General features: G+C 38.4%; 2 protein-coding genes across 11 annotated transcripts in view; both read left to right on the top strand.

The window, feature by feature from the left end:
• Window positions 1-25,278, top strand: part of sash1a (SAM and SH3 domain containing 1a) — a 315,841-nt gene that overhangs the window by 139,019 nt on the left and 151,544 nt on the right. The gene's annotated exons all lie outside the window — the stretch shown is intronic.
• On the top strand, window positions 299-5,207 carry LOC147839363 (uncharacterized). 2 transcript variants are annotated; one of them, XM_087298360.1, is made up of 4 exons: window positions 299-3,347; window positions 3,746-4,606; window positions 4,912-4,959; window positions 5,063-5,207. In XM_087298360.1, the coding sequence occupies exons 1-2, from the start codon at window positions 657-659 to the stop codon at window positions 3,776-3,778; spliced, it is 2,724 nt and encodes a 907-aa protein (XP_087154486.1). In that variant the 5' UTR covers window positions 299-656; the 3' UTR covers window positions 3,779-4,606; window positions 4,912-4,959; window positions 5,063-5,207. The 2 variants fall into 2 exon arrangements, with proteins under 2 accessions (XP_087154486.1, XP_087154485.1); XM_087298359.1 differs by having other exon boundaries at window positions 4,912-5,165.

Genomic DNA, 25,278 nt, shown 5'->3' with positions numbered 1-25,278 from the left:
AGACATGTCCTCATATCTCATATCAGTGGAGAGGAACATTTCATGAAACACCATCAAAATAAGACTAAACAATGGAAAAAGCACTAAAAGCAGAACAAGTAATAAGAAATATATAATATTAAAATCAAAGCAATGAATGAATAATAAACGATAAACATAAACAAATTAAAAATATAAATGAAATAAATGGATGATTAAATGAATAACTAAGATTTATAAATGAATATATTACGATAACTGTGATTATCAATGCAAAAACAAATAATAAAAAAAACTTAAACAAAATATTTTTATATTATATTATATTATTGTGGAGAGGTAAGCATGATCGAATACCCAATAAAGGGGGAGAGCATGCTCAGAGCCCGGCGGCTAATCAGCAGGCCAATCCGAAATAATAAGCAACACCTGTTTATTCTAGTGATTGGACCGGAGAGACACCCGTCTTAAGGAGAACGGGAGGAACAGTCGGGAGAGAGAGAGAGCTGAACGACGGCCACACAGTGGGAGCTGGCCTTGACAGTGATACATTATTAAAAAAATAAAAAAAATCTGTTATTTACCTCAACGCCGACCCTGTCTTCTTCTTCCCACACAAAGAACCGTGTTACAGTGGTGCCGAAATCCGGGGAAGAAGAAGAGACCTCGCCGCTAAGATGACCACTCCGTCAACCAGTCCGTTTGCAGAAGTGATCCAGGCGCTCGCGGTCCTCCACCGTGAACAACACCAGGAGATCCTGGACATACGAGCCGAGCAGGAGGAGCGCTTTAAGGTCCTTGTGGAGGCCCAGCGCGAGGACCGCGAGCTCGTCCGGAGCATGCTGAAGCAGGGGATCCAGCCCGGAGCAACATCAGCCACCCACCCTCCCATCACACTACACAAAATGGGGCCACAAGATGACCCGGAAGTCTTCTTAGACCTGTTTGAGAAGATGGCAGGAGCGTGTGGGTGGCCCCGGGCCGATTGGCCGGTGAGAGTCATCCCGCTGCTGTCGGGCGAAGCCCAGACCGCCGCACAGCAGCTACCGGCCGAGGATCTCCTGAATTATGCGCACCTGAAACGAGCCATACTTCAGCGGGCCGGCCGCAATCCGGAGGAACAACGCCAGCGCTTCCGGTCGCTGAAGCTGGAGGAGAGCGGTCGGCCCTTCATATTCGCCCAGCAGCTCCGTGACGCCTGCCGCAGATGGCTGGTGCAGGATGACCGGACCATCGATCAGATCGTCGACGCTGTGGTACTGGAACAGTTCATCGCCCGCCTTCCCTCCCGAACATCGGAGTGGGTCCAGTGCCACCGACCAGACGATCTGGAAACGGCCATCCAGCTGGCGGAGGATCACCTGGTAGCGAGGTCCAGGGTCGGCGAACTAACCTCTCTCTCTCTCTCTCCCCCTGTCCCTCCTCTTTCTCTCTCTCCTCCTATCCCCAGGCCCAGATCGAGGGGACCGCCCATACCGACTCCCAGGAGGCGGATCCCAGGCCCGGAGCCCCAGCGCAGCACACATCGCTGGGGCACCTATCGGGATAGAGACGGGGAGGCACGTGGCATGGGCGGGCCTACAGTGATGACGGGTCTCTCTCCGGCCCAATCAGTTGGTCCTGCTGCCCTCGGGGGTATAACGGGAAGGTCTGGGCCGGCATGTTGGCATTGCGGGGGGGCGGATCATGCACCAGAGAACTGCTCCGTGATGGAGGTGGGTGCATTGGTCCGCCTGCCCGATGTGCCAGCAGTCGCCCCCGGTCGCGACGGGCTATACCGGATACCTGTGAGTATAAAAGGGGGTACATATCAAGCTTTGGTGGATTCGGGGTGTAATCAAACCTCCATCCACCAAAGCTTGCTTCAAGACCCGGCTTTGGATATGAGCCGCACGGTAAGGGTAAGGTGTGTACACGGGGATGTTATTCACTACCCGCTAACGGCAATAGATATTCAATTTCGGGGGAAAAAGCATAGAGTGGAGGTAGCGGTTAACCCGCACCTCAAACACCCGCTAATTCTGGGAACTAATTGGCCTGGATTTAATAGATTATTGGGAGTTTTATGTGCGGGTGTTTCTTGGAAGAAGAAATCGCCAGATAGGGGACGTGTCGCTCAGCTGGGGGAATCCCAAGCAGTGACGTCACGCGCTGACTCAGGGGAAGGGCTGGGAATTTCCCGGTGTAAAGACTTTCCCCTGGAGCAGTCGCGTGATGATACACTAAAACATGCACTCGAAAGAGTGCAAGTTATTGATGGGAAAATCCTCCAGCCTGATCGACCCCTCTCCTATCCGTATTTTGCGGTTATTAATGATAGGGTGTATCGAGTGACCCAAGACACTCAGACAAAAGAAGATACAACCCAGCTATTAGTACCAAAGAGCCGCCGGGAAATGCTTTTTCAGGCGGCTCATTCTAATCCTATGGCCGGACATTTAGGTCAGGCGGCCACACTAAATCGCCTCATGACCCGATTCTTTTGGCCGGGCATTCACGGTGACGTCAGCAGATGGTGCGCTGCGTGCAGTGAATGTCAGCTGGTAAATCCGCCGGCCACCCCAAAAGCGCCGTTGCGCCCTTTACCAATTATGGAGATCCCCTTCGAGAGAATTGGTATGGATCTCATCGGGCCATTAGAGCGATCCGCACGCGGGCATCGGTTTGCATTAGTTCTGGTGGATTATGCAACCCGCTACCCGGAAGCAGTCGCGCTCCGTAATATCTCAGCAAAGAGCGTTGCGGAGGCGCTGTTTCGCCTCATCTCCCGTGTGGGAATCCCCAAGGAGATTCTCACTGATCAAGGCACCGCGTTCATGTCACGCACGATGCGCGAGCTTTACGGATTATTGGGCATTAAATCTATTCGCACCAGCGTCTATCACCCACAAACAGACGGGCTGGTGGAAAGATTTAATCGCACGCTTAAATCAATGATCCGTAAATTCGTTCACGAGGACGCGAAAAATTGGGATAAGTGGTTGGAGCCCTTATTATTCGCTGTGCGGGAGGTTCCCCAAGCCTCCACGGGGTTTTCCCCCTTCGAGCTTCTCTACGGCAGACAGCCCAGAGGGGTTTTGGATGTTGTTAGAGAGGCTTGGGAGGACGAGCCTTCTAAAAGTAAAAATGAAATTCAATATATCCTGGACCTTAGAGCAAAACTCCACACACTGGGGCGGCTCTCTACAGAGAATTTGCTTAAGGCTCAGGATGACCAACGCCGGCGATATGATAAGGGCACTAAACTCCGTAAATTTTCACAGGGAGATAAAGTACTTGTACTGCTACCCACTTCCAGCTCTAAATTACTCGCCAAGTGGCAAGGGCCGTTTGTGGTCACACGACGAGTCAGTGATCTCGATTACGAGGTGGTTCGTTCGGACAGGGCTGACTCGCGTCAGATTTATCACATTAATCTGCTTAAGCAGTGGAGGGAGCCGGAGGACGTGGCGCTGGCTACGCTTGTTACTAACGAGGATGACCTGGGGCCGGAGAGCTCCGGCCGTGAACGGCCGAGCGCCCTGGTCACCGGGGGCGATCATCTCTCAGCGAGCCAGCTCCTCGACATCCGGCACCTCCAACGTGAATACTCTGACGTGTTTTCGCCCCTGCCCGGTCGTACCAACCTGATTCAGCACCATATCGAGACCGAACCGGGCGTGGTCGTTAGGACCCGGCCGTATCGCCTGCCTGAACACAAGAAAAAAGTGATTCAGGAAGAATTGAATAATATGCTGAAAATGGGAGTAGTAGAAGAATCCCACAGCGACTGGGCCAGCCCGATTGTCTTGGTACCTAAGACGGACGGCTCGGTCCGGTTCTGTGTGGATTATCGCAAGGTGAATGCTGTGTCGAAATTCGACGCTTATCCAATGCCGCGTATTGACGAGTTGCTCGACCGGTTAGGTGCTGCTCGATATTACTCGACATTGGATTTAACGAAGGGCTATTGGCAGATCCCCTTATCTCCAATATCCCGCGAAAAAACAGCCTTCACTACGCCGTTTGGATTGCACCAATTTGTGACGCTTCCGTTCGGGCTGTTCGGGGCGCCGGCGACGTTCCAGCGCCTGATGGACAAAATACTCGGCCCTCACGCAGCATATGCCGCTGCTTATTTAGACGACATCATCATTTACAGTAATGATTGGCAGCGGCATATGCAACATCTGAGGGCGGTATTGTCGGCGCTGAGACGGGCCGGGCTCACGGCCAACCCACGGAAGTGCGCAATTGGGCGAGTGGAGGTAAGGTATCTGGGCTTCCACTTAGGTCACGGGCAGGTGCAGCCCCAAATTGATAAGACTGCAGCCATTGCAACCTGTCCGAGACCCAAGACCAAAAAGGAGGTGAGACAGTTTTTGGGACTGGCAGGATATTATAGGCGGTTTGTCCCTAATTATTCGGCCCTTGTCAGCCCATTGACTGATCTCACTAAAAAGGAGGGACCGGATACCGTCCAATGGTCGGAGCAGTGCCAACAGGCCTTCTCAAAGGTAAAATCTATACTTTGTGGGGGGCCGCTATTGCACGCTCCTGATTTTGCTCTCCCCTTTATTTTACAGACGGACGCGTCCGATCGGGGTCTGGGGGCGGTTCTCTCCCAGGAGGTGGCAGGAGTGGAGCGGCCGGTGCTGTACATTAGCCGCAAGCTAAGTAAAAGTGAGGCTAAGTACAGCACCATAGAGAAGGAATGTTTGGCGATCAGGTGGGCCGTTCTTACTCTTCGCTATTACCTCCTGGGTAGGGAATTCGTCCTCTGTTCAGATCATGCTCCTCTCCAGTGGCTCCACCGTATGAAGGATACCAACGCGCGGATCACCCGTTGGTATCTAGCATTACAGCCTTTTAAATTCAAGGTGATCCACAGACCGGGGGCGCAGATGGCTGTGGCTGACTTCCTCTCCAGGGCGGGGGGGGGGAGGGCTGCAGGCCGGACGGCTCCCCGGCCTGAGGCGGGCGGTGGGGGTATGTGGAGAGGTAAGCATGATCGAATACCCAATAAAGGGGGAGAGCATGCTCAGAGCCCGGCGGCTAATCAGCAGGCCAATCCGAAATAATAAGCAACACCTGTTTATTCTAGTGATTGGACCGGAGAGACACCCGTCTTAAGGAGAACGGGAGGAACAGTCGGGAGAGAGAGAGAGCTGAACGACGGCCACACAGTGGGAGCTGGCCTTGACAGTGATACATTATTAAAAAAATAAAAAGAAATCTGTTATTTACCTCAACGCCGACCCTGTCTTCTTCTTCCCACACAAAGAACCGTGTTACAATTATATTATATTATATTATATTATATTATATTATATTATATTATATTATATTATATTATATTATATTATATTATATTATATTATATTGATTTCATTTAAAGCATTCACGGGTTATCACAAATTTTAGCTTCTACAAGTTTAACGACAATAACTAATATATGCATTCTGGGGGAAAAAAATTGTCATTTCACAATAAGCAATTTCCAAGCTGTATGGAATCAGATGGTACTCTAGGACTTGATTTGTCCTATGAACCTTGCCGCTTTCCCCCACAATTTTAGTCTATCTGCAATCAGTTTCTGCCAGTCAGCTTCCACCCGAGGCATTTCACTTGATTAGAACACAGGAGGGCCTTCAGTGCTGTTTACTGTAGTTTTTTCTTTTTGTTGTTTGTTTTTTTTAAGACTTTGCAGTATTTTATTCTGCTACAGTCAACGTATTGGCAGTAAAAGACGAAACCAAGTTGATTCACTTTGTTTTTGGTTTTGCAGCCTCCAGGATTTAACAGATGATTGCTTCTAATGATCAGAGCCAGATTGAAATCATGGAGTGTTGCAAAGCTGAATGATTTCTCAAGCTGGTCTCCAGTATACAAATTTCTCTGGATTAATATTTGTATTTATTCATTTATTTACTTTTGTGGTGAATGGAAATCATGACAACCATATGCTGTATATGAAAATGTAGGTGTTAAAAGGATGGTTTACCCAAAAATGCAATTCTGTCATCATTTACTCATCCTTCACGTCTTCCTAACCCATTTGACTTCTTCTGTTGACCACAAAACAAGATACACTGAAGAATGTTGAAAACATGCAGCCATTGACTTTTATAGTATTTTTTGTTTTTAAAATGGATGTCAGTGGGTGCCTCTTTCCAGCATTGAAATTGTGTATCTTGTTTTGTGTTCAACTGAAGAAGTCAGATGGGTTTGGAACAAGCGGAAGTGGAGTAAATGATGACAGGATGTCATTTTTGGGCGAAACAACTTACAGTAAGTGAGTACATTTTAAGTTATTAAAATTTTATGGTGAACTACCCCTTTAGGTCTAAAATGGATAAAATTGGAGTTTGTAAGCTTTTGTGGGAATTTTGAGATTTATTAAATTGCAGTTTGATGCATTTTAGTTTTAGGTGGAGTTTTGCACACTGTACTGCAGGATGTGGCATGTTCTATATAAAGCTGTGCAATATGAATATATACAGTCTACAATATATATTGTATAGTTCAAATAAAATATCTAGTTCAAATTATGCTCTATTATTTATTTCATCATGTCACTTTTGTGACTGCAATGTTTGCAGCAATACTTTTTCATCATTTGGATGACCACACACACCACCATCATATATCAATCCTAACAGCATTGTGAGATTGCCAGATTTACATTTAGCATTTTATTTATTAAAATTTTATGTTATGTTTGTATTTTATATTTCAATTATTTTTATTTCATCATTCTGAAATGTTTTCACAGTATGTCTGATAATTTTTTTCTTCTGGAGAAAGCTTTATTTGTTTTATTTCGGCTAGTTTTTAATTTTTTAAAACCATTTTAGGGTCAAAATATTAGCCCCTTTAAGCTATTTTTTTCTGATTGTCTACAGAACAAACCATGGTTATACAATAACTTGCCTAATTACCCTAACCTGCCTAGTTAACCTTATTAACCTAGTTAGGCCTTTAAATGTCACTTTAAGCTGTATAGAAGTGTCTTGAAAAAGATCTATTAAAATGTTATTTTTGTCATCATGGCAAAGATAAAATAAATCAGTTATTAAAAAAAGTTATAAAGACTATTCTGTTCAGAAATGTGTTGAGAAAATCTTCTCTCCCTTAAACAGAAATTGGGGAAAATGAAATAGGGTATATATATATATATATATATATATATATATATATTCCTTACCATGTGGTCAAAATACGGAAATAAACTATTAATTGATTGAATTGACAGAAAAAATTATATACAAAGTTAGTTATATATCGCAATATATATCATGGTCATGAGATGACAGTGATTTTGACATTTTTGTAACATCATCGAGTTCTAATTCTAAGCATTGTTGTAAGTACGCATAAATCTCTTATGGCATTATTAAGTCAGTATGACAGGTTATGATTTTGTCCAGAGCAAAAGGAAGCATCTTTTAATCAGGGAGGAAGTAAAACGGCCTGTTTGTATTAAATAAACCTTTCATCTGACAGAAGCCCCTGCTGCAGCTCACCTCTATTGCACTCTGTCCTCCTTTCATTATTTTTGCCACTAAACAGGATCAAGTTTCACAGCATATTAGTGAAGCATTGAGTAAAGACACTACTTGTTAATAACAAGTCTATCTGACAAATGTCTTTTTTATTGTTGTTGTAGTCTTTGTTAGTGATTTAATTGTAAATGTGTCATTGTAAGATTTATCTTGGTAAACTGTAAAGATCATACTAGAGTTTCTTTCAGGTTATTAATGCTCTTTTAGGTGAGATAATGCTGTGGCAACAGCATGAGCACGAGAGGCAGAGGATGAGTGTTTATTTCCCTGGCAAGACTCTGACCTTGGGCTCAGGTGGGGATGTTGAGTTTGGCTCTCGGTCGCTAAGTGGTGGAAGGTGAGAGAGAGAGAGAGAGAAATATAAAATTGTTGAATGCAACAGAGACTGAAGGGTGTGAGCTGATCTGTGTTATCTTCTGAAAGACAGAGAGAAGAATGAGGAGAATTTTGTTAGTGTGTTATTTTATGGAATTATCATGGACTTAAATACAGTAGATAAATGTCTTCATATTATAGTCACAGTTTGACAGTTGATTAAGTAATACATGGGAATTTGAGCTCAGGCCAAACCAGCTCCAGCAGTCTGATGCTGTTTTGGTGCTGTTACAGTATCTGCAATTCAAAATAACAGAAAGAGCACATGTAGAGCGATCGATAGTTTGTGTAGATTATAAAAACATGCATTTCATTCAGTACTGAATCATCATCATCTGCACATAAATGAATATAGTTTGTTATATATTTTATGCTAAACAGACCATTTTGTTATTAGCTTAAGAATGGAATAGGTTGCACAATATTTTGTCCTATTTTGGAACAAGAATTGCAGGCTGCGTGAGTCAATACAAGTTACCAAAAATCTTGAACCATCTAAAGATTTTTTGTGATTCAGAGTTAACTGACTTACTAATTAACTAATTTTAGCATCAAACTGTTTTTTTAAACTTACTTTTTCAAGTTTTGAGTCAATTGAAACCCGATTATTTTGTTTTGCTTCAATAAAGCAGTCTGTTTTGAACCACATGATAGTTTGGTAGTTGGTGATCCTCAGGAATTTTACCTTTTAATACGGTTACATTTTTACAAAATCTGAAAGATTTTTTAGAGTTTTAAAGTTATGTGGTGCATTCCTGACATTACAAGCAATAATTATTATTATTTTCTGTAGAATTTAAGTATTTGTTTTTTGCCATGTTTTTCTCCTTGATGTCAGATTTGTAACATGGCAATCATAGAAACAAGTGTTTATGAGTGCCCGTTGAGTGTCTTAATTTGCATACTGTATGCCATCTTTCTGTCTGAGTTTAGTGTGTGTTGTTAGTCAAGGTCTGGAGGTTAAGTGGCCCCTGTCACAGTGCGCTGCACAGAGCTCTTGCGTGCTCTTTTTCCACAGGAATAACCTTGGATATCCTTTTTCTTTTAAATCACAAGTCTGCATATGGGACGTCTTTAGCCTGCTTAAAGAGTCTCAAAGAGGATGACACTTAAGAGTCTATTATGAGTTTGAGCTCAATTATTCCTTCTCAAACCAACTCTAAGAAGCAGTCCTTCAAACCAAACATTGTGACCTTCTAATAAAAATACATTGTAATGAAGTTATGTGTGAACTTGTTGCTCTTTCATTCCAATTTGAAACTGGAAATAACTATTTGTTTCTGTATTTTTAAACATTTAAAATTAAGTTTTGGGTTGTCTCTTATATCATGCAAGTGCACTAATCGGACAGGCTTTTGTATTTCAATGCATGTTTCATGAAGGAAAAAGTAAGAAAATCTGTGAAAAATTGTTTCAAAACAATCTACATTATATATTGACCATCAGCTGCTCTCATATCCTAATATTGTTTTTTTCCAAATATTTCCCAAGTGGTAGGTAGGTAGGTAGGTGCATAGATAAATAGTGTTTACATTGGGTTACTGTATTATATTATTGCTTGCAACCAACCTTACTAGAAAGATGTTAGTTTGTTATCAATGTTATCAATCTGGTCTGATCTGATAAGCAGGACTCAGGATTTTTAAGATGGCCCCTGTGGTAAGATGATTGACAGTCTGGCCTGGAGAAATGAGTTATCAGATATAATTAGCCTATATGAGATTGGACTGTCCCTCATAGATCTTCTGTCTGATTTGTATTGACCCAGAACTTTGATGCTGGTTTGTCAGAACATCTTTTAGTGAGGGTTTTAAACTCTTTTGTTAGCATGAGTGGGATTTAGGGATTTATTATTGACAAAATAAACCCGAATAGTGTGTAATAAAGCTAAGCCTAGCTTGTATTTAAAGCAGGCTCTGCAATGATCACGACACAAAGGTCCACACATTAAGATGTCTGATCAATACCTGTTTCCTCTCCAGCATCTCCAAACAGCTTTGTGCTCGAGGAATATCTCTGTAATCAATCACACTTGAGAGAAAGAAAAGCCTGAGTGAGGGAGAGAGCACCGTTTACAGATGCACTGAAGGCCGAGCTGGACTGAAATGTGACAGGCTAGGATTTGACCATGCACTTCTCTCCCTCTCTCCCCTGCTGTCATAATATTGATTTAGAAATAATTACTGACTGCTTAGCCATTCCTCTCTCGTGTGTTCCCGTTCAAGACAACCTGCCCTCCAGTACCTCGTGCCAACCTCATACATGCACACACACAAACACAACTACACACACTTTGGCCCCCCATTTACACTCACCTACCAGTGTCCCTCACCTCCTTGTCAGTTATACATTCTGGCAATATGTGCTTGGACATTTGCTGGCACACATTCAGCCTGCCTACAGTCTGTGCACAGAGAATGCGTGTATGTCATCAACTAAGCTATACAACATCACATCCAACTAAATATAATTTTTCACATCTGTTTTGTTTCTCGATTTTGTTTGTTTTTTTTTTTCCTGATATTATTCTCTTCTGCTTATATATTGTTTAGCTTTGATATTTCTTTGTTTTTTTAATATTATTGGTACTTAGTTTTACTGAATTTACCATCTCAAAAACATTGCATTAATTAGATGCTTTGTTTCCACTGAGGACTTAGAGAAACTTGTTCATGCGTTTATTAGCAGCATGTTGGATTGCTGTAATGGACACCTCACCAGCCTTCCCAAAAAGACAGTTAGACTGTTGCAGCTTATCCAGAATGCTGCGGCCAGGATTCAAACTGAAAACTGAATACAAACCTAATAGATCCCTCAGATCTTTAGGATCAAATAAACTAGAAATTCCAAGAGTTCAGTCAAAGCAGGGCGAATCGCTTTGGCGAATGTAAGTCGCTTTGGATAAAAGCGTCTGCTAAATGACTAAATGTAAATGTAAATGAATCCGCCTTCAGCTATTATAGCCCCCACTGCTGAAATCAGCTTCCAAAAATGATCAGATGTGCTCCAACATTAGGCACATTCAAATCAAGACTGAAGCTGTGTGTCTTTACTGACTGAACACTATCATAGGTCCGACAGATTGCACTATTTTGTCTTTCTTTTCTTTTTTTTTCTTTAATGACCTGTTTTAACACATTTTAATCTGTTTATATTTGTTTTTATATTATTTGTTTTTTATGTTCGTATACTTGTCTCTTTTATTCCTGTTTATGTAAAGCACTTTGAATTGCCACTGTGTATGAATTGTGCTATATAAATAAACTTGCCTTGCCTTGAATTCTATTTCATTACATTGTTAATCATAAGGAATTCTAAGGAATAGTTTCATAAAAAATATATTATGTTAAAATATATTGCTGTCGGTGCCAGTAGTGTAGTGGTTAATGCGTCGACACGTACACTCTGGTGCTCGCGAAGACCCGAGTTCGATTCGGTTATTTTAGTTGGAATTAGAATGATTCTCACAATTCCTCACATTCTGTTAGTCAATATTCTGTCCTTGGACTTAATTTTGCTTTTGCTTTGCGTTTATATTTTTTCTTGTTATTATTTTGGATAGTTTATTTTTTACTTGTTTTACTTGGGTCTAAACATGGACTGTAATAGAAATGACGTAGTATCCGTGATGTCACCCATAAATTTCTGAAGAGCGAAAATGAAGCTACAAGTGAAAGTGGCCAACGGGCACCATTTTGTTTGCACATCATCGCTCCAACCGGGGGTTACCAAATAAGGGCAAAGAGATAGAGTGTGAGCGGAGCTACAGACGCCCACTAGCATTTGGCTTAGACGAGCAACATTACAGCTCTAAAGAAAATTATAAAATTATATGCCAAGTTCAGCTGCTAATCAGTCTGAATCAGCTGAGGTAAAGAGATCTAGCTGTCACTCAAGTAACCACGGCCTTAATTATGCAGACTTAACATAACTTAATATAATTATAAACGGATGACTTATATAAACACTATTATATATTACCTCTCTCACAGTTGTCATGAAGGGTAATGTTAGCTATTTAAACCAAAATCGTTCTTTGAGGCTGTAAACACCTTTTCTGCTGTAAAGTTGGCCATTTTAACAGTGGGCTCAATAGAAATTTGCTCTATTATGGAGCCAGGACTAGCAGAGTTTCGATGAATTGCAGTCTCAGTTACTTCCGTATTTGCATCACGAGTGAGACCAAGATGTTGCCGCTTGGTTCTAATTCCTTAAATTACAAAGGCAATCATAATGCTTTAAATAATTACAGTTACATAAAAAATTATATTAGTAGTTTATAATTGACCTTTTTACTTTAAATTTTTTTTTATAATTTTATAATAATATAATATAATAATATAATTTTTATAATTATTTATTTTTTTATAATATATATATATATATATATATATATATATATATATATATATATATATATATATTTTTTTTTTTTTTTTTTTTTTTTTCTTTCTTTCTTTCTTCCTACAGTGTGATAATTGCATGGCTAAAACGGACTCTTGATACTGACAGGCTCAGTTACAGTGAAAGGAGATTGTCAATCAATGATAAAAATTAACAGAGTTATCAATAAAAGAGTGTAATAATGCACATGTCTGCTCTTTAATACACTTAAACAGTATAAGAGTCATGGTCAGCATCTAGCATTTAATCTGCTACACCAAGGTTCAGCTCTGGGCCTTTCACTTCAATGGTTGTGGATGTGCACTATTTTAGAATATTAGTCCATAAAACAGAGTATTGAGAAGAGACTCCCTTAACAAGCTGTTCTGAAGCCTCTCCAGAGACACATGATCGTAATTGTTAATATCATCTCTGCACTAATGTTCTGAACTATGAAATCTGCTGCAGCAGCACTAAGCTGCGTATCTGAGCAGTGTAAGTCAGTAAGAATGAATCGGCAGGAACTGAGAATTCTCTGGAATCAGACAGCTGATTTATAGTGTTGTCAAGATTTTAAGCTATTCCTAATTTCACTGTGTTCACATCATGTGACATTTATTGGACATGATGTATGTCTTGGCCTGGAACTGATGCACTGTATGGCCTCCATATTGCTGTGCTGATCTGAGGGTGTGTGGGGAACCAATTATGCTGTTTATCTTATCTTTGTGTCCTCCACAGTGCTGGACCTCACTGTATCAGTTTCCACTGAGCTCCATACGGTTCGCTCAGCACACAATAGCACACTGTGAGGGGTTAAAATCTGTTTCCAGTCGATTAGATGCATTTAGCACCTGAAGACAGTCATTTTTTCAGCCCTGCTCGCTTGTCAGACGCACAGAGTGAGCAGGAAGTGGAAGGGTGTCACAGGAAATTGGAAAGGTCATTTTTCTTTGGCCTCTCTGATGAAAATGTTCCTAATTTCCTGTCTGCTTCTGGACATTCCGATCTACCCTGACAGACAACAACCAGGACCTGTAATCTTTCTAAATGCTGTCATAAAGCCATCCCCTATTAGTATGGACTAAAATGTAATGTGTTTCAAGAGTATGTCATGAGTTGATCACATTTTAGCAACACCAATCTTTCTGGCTAACATGAGATTCGATGTGTTAGCTGTTAGTCTCTGACTGACACTTTCTCTTCTATCTTCTTATGGACACACAGCATTAGGAGAGCCCTGCAGAGAGTAATATCCTTCCGACAGAGTCCTCTTTGGGCTAATAAAATGATAGGCTGTGTTGTAGCCATTAGTCTCTGCTCTGTAAATAAAAGCTGTGTCGCAAAGAGCATGAAACACACCTAGTGTGTAGCTTGTCCCCTAAGAGCAAATTGTAGTGAAACTGTGGTAGAAATGCACTGTCCTTAGTGCCACACACATGAACACATTTCGGTATGAATGCGGCTAATTCATATAAAAGGGAATGACAGATTATGATTGAGGACAGATGATGAGATTGAAACTTGAATTATGACATCATGACCGCTGATTGACTAAATTAGTTACATTACATGATGATCATTGTAGTCAGTTGTAGTGTATTACTAGTTTTAGGTAATGTATTCTGACTACTTTTGGATTGCTTTTTAGATTAATTACTATATGTTCATGAAAATCTATCAACATCATGTGCTTTAGTTCGTTCACTGTCACATTACTGCAGGAAAAATACTGTCTATAACATTAAGATGTAAAAATAAAATGAATAAACTGGAACTGAGCAATTACATTAAATGTGTATTAATTGGATAATTATTTATCTCATTCGTTTATTTGTTCATTCATTCATTTATTTTCTTCCAGCTTAGTCTCTATTTCAGAGGTTGCCACATCAGAATGAACTGCCAACTACAGTACTTCAGCATATGTTTTACGTAGTGGATGTGCTTCCAGCCACAACCCAGTATTGGGAAACACACACACACACACACACACACATTTACACTCATACATTTCAGACAATTTTGTTTGCCCAATTCACCTGTACCGCATGTCTTTGGATTGTGGGGGAAATCAGAGAACCCGGATTAATCCCATGTGAACACGGAGGGAACATGCAAACGCCAAAGGATTGCCAACTGGCCCAGCCGGGACTTGAATCAGTGACCTTTTTTCTGTGAGGTGACAGTGCTAACCACTGAGCCACGTACATTCAATCAATTAATCAAAATCTGTTTATTTACATATATTGACCACATGGAACAATTTTTTTCAGTTAGTACATTTTAAAGTATGTTCTTAAATGTATTCATAAAGATGAAGGAAATTTAAAACACTTTTCTAAAATTAATTGTCACAGACCCAACATAAAATATTAAAAAATATTAAAAGTAACCTCTATTTATCTCATACATAGCAAAATTGACATAAAGGTCCTTTTCCCCACAATTCAAAAGCAATAATGGCAAATTATGAAGCAATTTTTGAAGGACCATAGATTGTTTAGCAAGGAATATTTAAATAAAAAAGAGTTAGGATGAAATATTAAATGCAAATCTTGCTACCACATATTTTATGTAATCCATAAAAAAACTAATCTGATTTAGAACATTTTAAAATGTAAGGGTAAATACAAGTAAAATTGTGTAATTTTGATTATATATTAATCAGTAAATCCAGCACTGTTCAAAATTGTTGTAAAGTCACACACACAAGATGTTCTTGATGAAAATCCCAAACTTGCTGATTTCTGTTCAGTGTTTTTTTATCTTCAAATTGTGTGTTTGTGCACACATTTTAGCCTGGTACTTACCTAAATAAATACTGTCCTTTAATTATTTGTTGTTTCAACACAATTCTCTTTTCCCCAGACACAGCCACACTCATTTTCACCAACTGCTCTACTGCAATTTTTCTTTTTTTCAAGACCATTAAACGTAATGAACATAATCAAGGGTCATTGTGCCACCCAGGAATGAGTAGAGGCTTAAAGCCATGTGGCAAAAGACCTGATGATCCTATTTGAAAGTATTTATCCCCAGATGTAGAATGCATTCATGCCAGAATACATTCCTACTTAAATGGCATCTAAACTCTTACCAAACATCAAGTTCAATGTTCAATTTTATGTTTGCAGCAGTACAAGATAAAATGGTTAAATGTAAGCAATTCATTAAAAGTGAAGAAAAAAAATCTAGACCTTTTTAACAAGAGTTTTAGCAAGTTCTGTCTGGTCATGTTCGTGTTCAGACAGGATTATATTTCAGACTGTAATCCAGAATCTTGCCTTTCATAGATCCCATGGGATATCTAAATGGAAAGGACAGAAAATATAATCCCCTTTATGGCTAATGGTTTAAACTCTTTAATATTTGGGTTCAGAAAATGGCTCAAGTGGCCAGACATTTACATTGCTTTAGAGCACATACTTTTTGCAAGTCTAGACGTCACTAAGTATTTATGCAGCAATTTATTATACCCATTTTTAACCACACTCTCAGTCAAATAGAGACTGAGGAGATTAAATGGTGCGTTTAATTGTAGCTGTATAATAGTTTAGAAGTAAATGATGACAGTAAGCACTCTCATATTTTGCCACTTCACTGAGTCATTTGGATTTTTTGGGCAATATAGGTTAATAACCCCAGATGTTCAACATGCTTTATTTACAAAGTCGGGTTGATATAATTGCATGTTTGTAATTCAGAAGAATTGCGCTGCAAGAAAATACACAATCACAGTGTTCCCATCTTCTTCACAAACCTCCCCGTTCTTTATCTTCGTCTCTCAAAATTTCTCCCCATTATGTGTCTGGCTGCAGACAGAGCTGTTGCTCCATTAAAAGACAATAGTACTTTGTTATTTACAGCCAATTTGTGTCTGGTTTCTGTGAAGCTTGACAGAGCGAGGCGGCAGCAGCAGGGCTGGGGTTGGGATCAGTCCCAAATGGAAAACAGGGAGGGCTCATTTAAAGTGACTGTGGTGTTTTGTAGAGTGTGTGTGACTTTCCATTTGAGCAAGCAATTCTTGGACTGGTTCTGATTGGTGAGACGTGATTTCAGTTTCACAAACTGGCTTGCTTAGTTCCTTATATAGCTAAATGATTTTAATAGAAGAGTGCTTTCTGGATGATCATGTGACACTGAAGACTGAAAGTAAAATGTTAATTTTATCACCCCAGGGGTAGATTATTTAAATTGTATAGATTTAAAATATATTAAACTATAATACACTACCTGACCAAAGTCTTGTCGCCCAGGTTTACAACTGGGATTGACAAGACTTTTGTCAGATATAGTGTATATTGGTTTTAAGAATATTCCAGAACATGATCATTTTTAATCCAATTAAATATTGATGGTCCTAAGTGCCAGTAGTCTGGTTTTCACCACAGGTTTGCGCAAAGCATTTGCAGTCTTTTCTAATGGCTCATTTTCAGTGGTATAGTATGGTATGCAGTGTTGGGCAAGCTACTTGAAAAATTTAGTGAGCTAAGCTATTAGCTACTCTACTTAAAATGTAGCTTAATTACACTAAAAGCTACCCCCTGGGAAATGTAGCAAGCTAAGCTAAAAGCTACATGGCAAAAGTAGCTTAGCTACATCTAAGCTATTTTTGAATTTTCATTTTTATATTGAAGCAACTTAAATCCAAGTCAATCATATCTTTGTGATCAATAAAACTGTCAATAAAACATAAGGCATAATAGTTCAGTTATTTACTGTAAATAATATGTTGTACTAAACAGAAACAAATTAAAGTATATAACTGCAAAAACAAAAAATCTATAAAACCAGGAGTTACACATTTAAAATACTATAGTAATTTACAGTAAGCGAAATATTTTGGAATAAGCATTATATTTGAATGAGCATATATATATATATATATATATATATATATATATATATATATATATATATATATATATATGCTCATTCAAATATAATGCTTATTCCAAAATATTTCGCTTATATATATATATATATATATATATATACTAAAGTATTTTTGAGCACAGCATCAGAAATTAATTTTACATCGTAACATGTACTTCTCGAAGTATGGTCACGAGGAATCCTGCTTCAGAAATAGCTCCTCTCTCTCACAGTTATTTTCCATCAAGAAAGTTTCGGTTGGCGATATCGCCAACCAGAGGTGGCAGTAACGCACCAAAAACTTTGTTGTCGAACACCGTAAAACAGGAAGAAGAAGAATTCCTCATTCTCGCCATCATAGATTTACTTTCATCACCTAGACACCGGCCTCACAGCTCCGTGAATGTTGGTGCCATCACTTCTTGATCCGCGATTGGTAAAAATTGCTTCTGTGGACACTACTGCACTACTTGACTAATAAAATAGCTTAGCTTCTGAAAAGCTATTTGATTTAAAGAGTAGCGACGCTGCTGCCACGCTACTGATAAATGTAGTTAAGCTAGTAGCATCACTACTTGTAGCGACGCTACTGCCCAACACTGTATGGTATGGTATGGTATGCATATATTTCCATTTACACTTTCAGAATTACCAAAATTGCGAATCAAATCGAATACCATTTTTGGGAACCTTCTTAAGAATACTTAGCACCTCAGTACAGTAAGGTGTGGATTTAAAAAGCTTATAAATGCTATTGGAATCGTCACTAACACTACACAACCTATCTTTGTTACACATACAAAAACAGAACTATAAACAGGGGGTGATGAGAAAGCTTAATAAATTAGTGCTCATTACAAACAACTTTTCCCACAAACAGAGAACATTAGATGGAACACAAAGCTCAAATGTACATACTTGATGAGGAAAAAAAACAAAAAAAAAATAATCGTAGGAATGTCAACAAAAAAAGTGATTTGCCATGCAGGGAAATCTGGGAAAGTCAATTTATGGGTATTAACCATATTTAAAAATAAACTTACTGTTAACCAGGTTACATATTTTTACAATTGAGTATTTTACCATGGTTTTTCTACAGTAATTTTTTACAGTGACGGCACGCAGTAATGAACCATGTTCAAACAAAGCTTGTCACCTGCTTTTGACAAACAAGTACATGCCAAGAACAGGATCTGCTGTTTGTCCACCACTGTTGTTTACAAGCATTATTTTTTCCTCTTACTGTAAATAATTTGACAATTAATGACATGGAAACAAATGCCAAAGGTCCTCTTAACAGCCAACTTTCTAATCCAACATTAAAATTTGAATTAATACATTATTATCCATCTTAAACCATTATCATGATGGTAGGGATTGTTTTAGGATTTACTGGCAAGTATAAGATGGTCTAATGCGAAAGCATCTGATTTATACACACGCAAAATGTGGATGATTAGATTATAATGGGCCAGCTGTCATCAACCTCTGGCTTTTTAGTGGATATGACGCTGCCTGCTTTCGGCAGAAACAGCATCTTATAAGTGTGTGACACATACACTAAACGTGTTTCAAAACAAACCAGTTATGCTTGATGTGGTCCACTTAATGTCGCCAAGGTCAAATGATGTGCGTGCCTTGCTTATAAGTAAAAATGCCCTGTGGTCAGAGAGCAAGGCATGTCAGCCAAAATCTGAAAAAACACATGCATCCCTCTACATTTACTGTATATTTATACATTACAAGTCATGAAATGCATCATCCATTTATTTATCTATTCAGAATATTTTTAGATAAATCAGCTCTGCGTGCATTTTGCCATTTTATTTATTTATTTATTAGTCCGTCTTTACTGAGCACTTCTGAAGTGTGCTGCCTCGGGTCAGTGTGACCTCTCACATTTGTGTCAATGTATATCTGTTTATGAGGTGTCAAATGCACTGAGCTTTAGCTGTCAGTATGAAGTGGTTTTACGTCATGATCGTCTTTCTGTCATCATCTTGTAATACCTCTGGAAAAGCATGTCTGTACAGTGTGTGAGGTTGTGTGTGTGTATGTCATCATTATGTTACACAAATGGCATCTGCTTAGCAACAGATATGATACCTGGATTGATTACTTGATTGCTTGAGTTGTGTTATCAATAAGCCTCATAGCATTAACAATTTGGCTCTATCACTGTAAGTATATTTAGCATTTATGATAGCTTTTTAACACTATGACATAACAAATGCATTTTTCTGCAATAGGCAAGCTGTAGTTTATAAAATGTTTCTTTCACTTTCACAAGTTGAGCCAAAGTGCTTTCATAGGAGTTGCATCCATAATCCACATAATAAATAAAATGTACACAAATCACATTATTAGATGGCAACCATACCATGGTTCTGAATTTATTATTGTTTAAATAATTTTAATTTTTTTTTGCTTTTTAAAATAAAACAAGACAGACTGTAAAGATGCCATTGCAGAATTTGAATCGGCGTGTCTGATTTGTTGAACTCTAAAATGTGAATAGCAATCATACTTCATTTGACTGTTCACTGCTCTTGTAAATTAAACTGATTTAAATGCCAGCATACATTAATTGTTGTTTTTCATTTTCATTTTACTTGAAACAAATGAAAATTCAGCTGTTTTTTTTATTTCTTTTCATACTGATTTAGATAAACACAGGTTCTCAAAACGTGTGGCTTTTTCAGGCCAATTTCCACTTTTCCCTACATATTTCCCAAATGATGTTTGATAGAGCAAGGAAATTTTCACAGTATGTCTGATAATATTTTTTTCTTCTGGAGAAAGTCTTATTTGTTTTATTTTGGCTAAAATAAAAGCATTTTTAGTTTTTTAAAAACATTTTAAGGTCAAAATTATAAGCCCCTTTAACAAACCGTCATTATGCAATAACTTGCCTAATTACCCTAACCTGCCTAGTTAACCTATTTAACCTAGTTAAGCCTTTAAATGTCACTTTAAGCTGTATAGAAGTGTCTTGAAAAAAATTTAGTCAAATATTATTTACTTTCATCATGGCAAAGATAAAAAAATCAGTTATTAGAAATGAGTTATTAAAACATTTATGTTTAGAAATGTGTTGACGAAACTGTTAAACAGAAATTGGGGAAAAAATAAACAAGGGGCTAATAATTCAGGTGGGCTAATAATTCTGACTTCAACTGTGTTCTCTTTTTTGAAAGGGGAAGGCTTGCTGAAAGCAGTTTATGTAGATGTGGGTGCTGCTGCAGTGAATAATAATAAATCTTTTTGCATGTGAAACTTTGAACATGTTTTCTGCTATTAGCAAGACAAGGCTGACATAAAGCTCCTAAGACTTCAAACCCAAAGTTAGCTAAAGTTGAACTCAGATTATTCAAATGCAAGTTAAAGTTACTTTTTTCTACACTTGTATGATGTTAAAATTTAAAAATTATGTATATATCAAAGTCCTTTCAAGCTAGTATTATTTTTAATTGTTCACTGAAACATAATTTTTGAGCTATTTTTTCTCTATAAATGATATTTTTCTCATATTTAGACTTTTTAAAGTTTTTAAAGCTACAGTTTTATCGCCCAGTCCTATTTTCACTACACTTGTGTGATGTATACACACAATATATATCTCAGAACAACAAAAAATACATGTTGTCATTAGTCCTTTCAAACTAGTAATATTTTTATTTGTTCATTGAAACATATTTTATGAGCTGCTTACTCTATTTACTATATATTTTTCATATTAAGACTTTTAAGGTGTCAAAATTATCAAAAATGACTTAATGAAATTAGAATAAATACATTATACAGAAATAGCAATGATTAATTTTCATTAAAATAGCTTCAATTTACATGTTTTGCTTGTGTTTCAATGGATGAAAATCATAGGTTTGGAATTATGTGTGGTTGAGTAAATAGTGAGAGCATTTTTATTTTCAGGTAAACTAATCCTTTTAATGATTTGGAGTGCTGCAGGGGCAAATGAAAAATACCGTTTGCTTGTCATATTCACGCTCTTCATTTTTAATCATGTTATAGTAAGTTATAGTTGCATTGAATATATGAGAGTGTATGTATTTGGAAAAGGGTGATGGAGAGTTCATATTGGGATTATATCACAGGCTGTGGGTGTTTGATTAAATGAGGGCTTTGGGGAGGAAAGGAGCTTCTGTTAACAAAAGAAATTACCAAATTCACGAAAATTGCAGCTCTGCTTTACTTCTAGCACAAGCAATTCACACCGCAACGCTCATTCAAAGAGTTTGAGAGAAATACAATGTGTGTGTCTGCATCGCATTAACCGATTCACCCCACCGATCAGATGCTTTGGGGAAAAAGACAGCCTGTGTGAATGTGAGAGCGGGTGCCTTGGACTCAAGGAAGCCAAACTGCGATAAGAGAGCAAGTAGAACAGCAAATGATTTGGCTGCCAATGAGGCCAATTTGTGTGTTTGTGTGAGAGGCCGTTAGATATATAAAAGCATCCCTTTAACTGCTTCCTGTCTCTTACATGCTGGTTAAGAAAATAAAGGCATTATTTGTTTTGTGTACTGTGAACAGTCTGTAGTATTAGCTGTGAGCTGACACAGTTTAAGAGGAAAAGGGTGGAATTATAAGAAGTCTTGCTTTATGGTTAAAGAGCTTTAGGGTAAAAATAGAAATCTTTTTTTTGTATCATTGAAGTTCACTACATCTAAAAAAATATTTCAAGAACTTCCTTACAATTGAGTAAATTTACTATCAAAACAGGATTTTTTTTGTGAAAGTTCACAATTTTAAATACCTATTTTGCAATTATTGTAATATAAACTGTAATCAATTTCTGTTAAATGTTAAAGCTGAATCAATTCATGATCCTTCAGAATCATTGTAATATGCCGATTTGAACACAGTAAGAAAAAAGTTAGAACAGTAAAGCATTTACCACTTGCCATTCCTTTCACATCACTTTAAATTCATTTAGGGACTGAAGACATCACCAAGTGATGGAGTGTTTCAGGTGTAATTTTGTACCATTCCTTCAAACAAATCTTAAGGTGGGCAACAGTACGGGGTCTTCTTTTTTTGCAATTTGCACTTCAAAATGTGCAACACTGTCTCTATTAGAGAAAGGTTGGGACTGCAGGCCGATCTTTTTGTCCAGAGCATTCATTTTTTCCCTAAAAACCCTGAAATACTGAATTATCTGACCACAGTACACATTTTCAATTTATGATGTTCCATGCAGATGCCTCCGAGCCTAGAGAAGTCACACTGTTAACATAGGGTTTGCTTTTGGCACAGTGCAGTTTTAAATGCATTTGTGGATGTAACTATTTATTGTGGTTCTTAACAAAGTTTTGCCAAAATGGTCCTGAGCCCATGTGGTGATATCACTTATAGACGAATGACAATTGTTGATGCAGTGCTGCATGATAGATCTTGGCCTTCGGCCCTTGTTCCTTACACACTGAAATTCCTCCAGATTCCTTGCATCTTTTGTTTATGTTATGCACTGTTGAAGGTGAAATAACCAAATGTCTTCCTATCTTTCTTTGAAGAACATTATTTTTAAACATTTCAATAATTTTCTCATGTATTTATTGGAAAACTGACAATTCTCAGCCTATATTTGCTCCTAAAGGACTAGACCTTTCTTGGATGCTGCTTTTGTACCAAATCATAATTACAATCACCTGTTTTTTTTTAATGCCTAAATTTAACCGATTTACCTGATTAAAATCTCTAAATTGCTCCTGTCCCAACTTTTTTGGAGTCTGTTGCAGGTCTGAATGAAGGAAAGGATGTATATTTACAAATGGAAAGAAGTTGACCAAACAAAACTATTTTGTGTTCATATTGTCTGCAATGAAATAAAGTCAAAGTAAATTAAAAAAATCACTACTTTATTTTTTTATTTGTGTGTCCCAATTTTTTGTGATTTGGCGTTGTACATAAACATATGAAATGTTTTAATTACATTTAAAACACAGTCATTTGGGTTTATATATGCAGGTACTGTATTAGTTTTTTGTCTCAGCAGGTTGATATGCTAATGAATTAAAAACCCTATCGAAAAGCCATGATATAAATTGATTTTGAAAGGATGGTTTTGATCATTAGATCTTCCCATGTGATTTCCTGCATTGACGGAAGGTTCATCAGGTGTCACGACTGCTGACACAAGTCATCTCCAGATGCTTTAACAAGCATGTTTTTCCCATTGCCCTTGAGCTCTGCCCTTGAGCTGGTTCTCTCTCCTCCCTATCCATCATTGTCATGCTGAGAGTGAACTTCATCAACCCCTGGTGACCTTTAGCTCTGTCTCAAGAGTGGGATCTTGTCCTGGCCGAAGAAAGTGCTGATGGGAAATTGAGTGTTGAGTAGTATTTATTGGGGGACTCTAATATAGACTCATTACACACTAATAACTATTTATATATTAGTAGTGCTAGCACAGCCTGAAGCTTCTATAAAATTACTGGACCTGATTTTTTTCCATGGTATTTTATTACTAGGTGAGGTTTCTTGGGAAAAAGTGGCTGTGATGAATGGCACAATGACATAGTTTTTTCTCTACATTTTCATCTGAATGTCAAACTCATAACATTTTATTTTGTTGCTTGTTATAACCATTGCTGCACTTCTGTAATTACAGTTTATTGCTGCCTTCATTTGTTGTCATAATTATGGTGATTTTCCAATTTGGAAATTAGACATGAACCACTTTAAAAGTCATAATTACACAAGGAAAATGATTAAGAAAAGTTTGACTCCTAAGATTGTGAGTACACTTTGAGTAAGGCAGAGAGGAAAATTATTGCTGAACTCTTTTTCTTTCCACAATAGATGCATATACTTGTCATTAAAGTAGTTCATAACCACTTTAAGCATATTATAGGTTTTATTAATAGTGGAATATCTATGTATCTGACCAAGATTACAAAATCATCAGAAAGCTGACTTGATCTTGATATTATATGCCTTTCTAGATTTTAAAATGAAATGTCACCAATTCACTTTTCTCTATAATTTTTGGACAACAAATTATTTGAGTGCAATAAGATTCTAATCACAAATTCATAAGTGCAAAATGTTTTGCATGATTGTTAAAATATCGTGTCACTCTAACTAAATCTCAATTAGTGTGTTAACAATAACAACACAAATATTAAATGGTGAACAATGTGGGCTATAGATATTACTATATCAGTACTATATCAGAAAAGCCATAGATTTGGTTGTGGTGCAAAAACCTAAATTTGATAGTTTACAAATCATGCAGTATGTTAAAGTTGCTTTAGTGTCAGCATATAGTGTGTAATGTTAAACAATATATCTTTGTGACTTTATTTTGTGTAAAGAGGTATCAAAGTTGTTTTACTAATTTTTAGTGCCACAAAAGCCTTGCTTTATGCTTGCTCATGGTTATCATCAACATTTTTGAGACATTTTTCAACATTCATGCCCAAGTGATTTTCACTGGCAATGAGCCTGGTTTACATGCAGAATCTCTCCCTGACATTAGATGGTGCTTAATGAAAAGCAACACAAGGTTGCGCTGTGCAATTTTATGCTTTTTACGCTAGCTTGTTGCACTGAAGTCTTCACCTTCAAGCTTTTTTTCGTGAAGTTTGTTTATAAACTAATTTCGAAAGGATCACGTGCTTATGATTTATCACGGCCGGTCTTGTATTAGCTAATCATTATCTTCCAATCATATGAACCACAGTTTTCAGTCCACTTTATCTTCGTTTGGAAGAACCCCCCTTCCTCCCCAATTCTCCTTCTTGACCATTGATCGGGCGGCACGGTGGCCCAGTGGTTAGCACTAAGAGCCTCACAGCAAGAACACCACCGGCCTAGTTTCGCCTAGCCGGTGGGCGTTTCTGTGAGGAGTTTGTATGTTCTCCCCATGTCCGCGTGGGTTTTCCCCGGGCTCTCCGGTTTCCTCTCACCGTCTAAAGATATACATCATGCTTAAGAATCAAGCACGCTTTAGCCCCCTTCTCAGGTGTTCCCTTAGCTATTGCAGTCGGGGAGTTCTGAGATCCACCGAGCTCAGGCTCCCCTCTAGCTCTACGAACGGGGGGAAGCCCCGGGCTCGAGGATCCCTTGAGCTCGGGGCTCTCTCCCGGGACAGCAT

Source organism: Danio rerio, chromosome 20 (genome assembly GCF_052040795.2).
Source record: "Danio rerio strain M-AB ecotype USA chromosome 20, GRCz13ab, whole genome shotgun sequence".
Taxonomy (NCBI): domain Eukaryota; kingdom Metazoa; phylum Chordata; class Actinopteri; order Cypriniformes; family Danionidae; genus Danio; species Danio rerio.
Note: the sequence above shows the minus strand (reverse complement) of the source record. Positions and strands in the feature narration are given on the sequence as shown.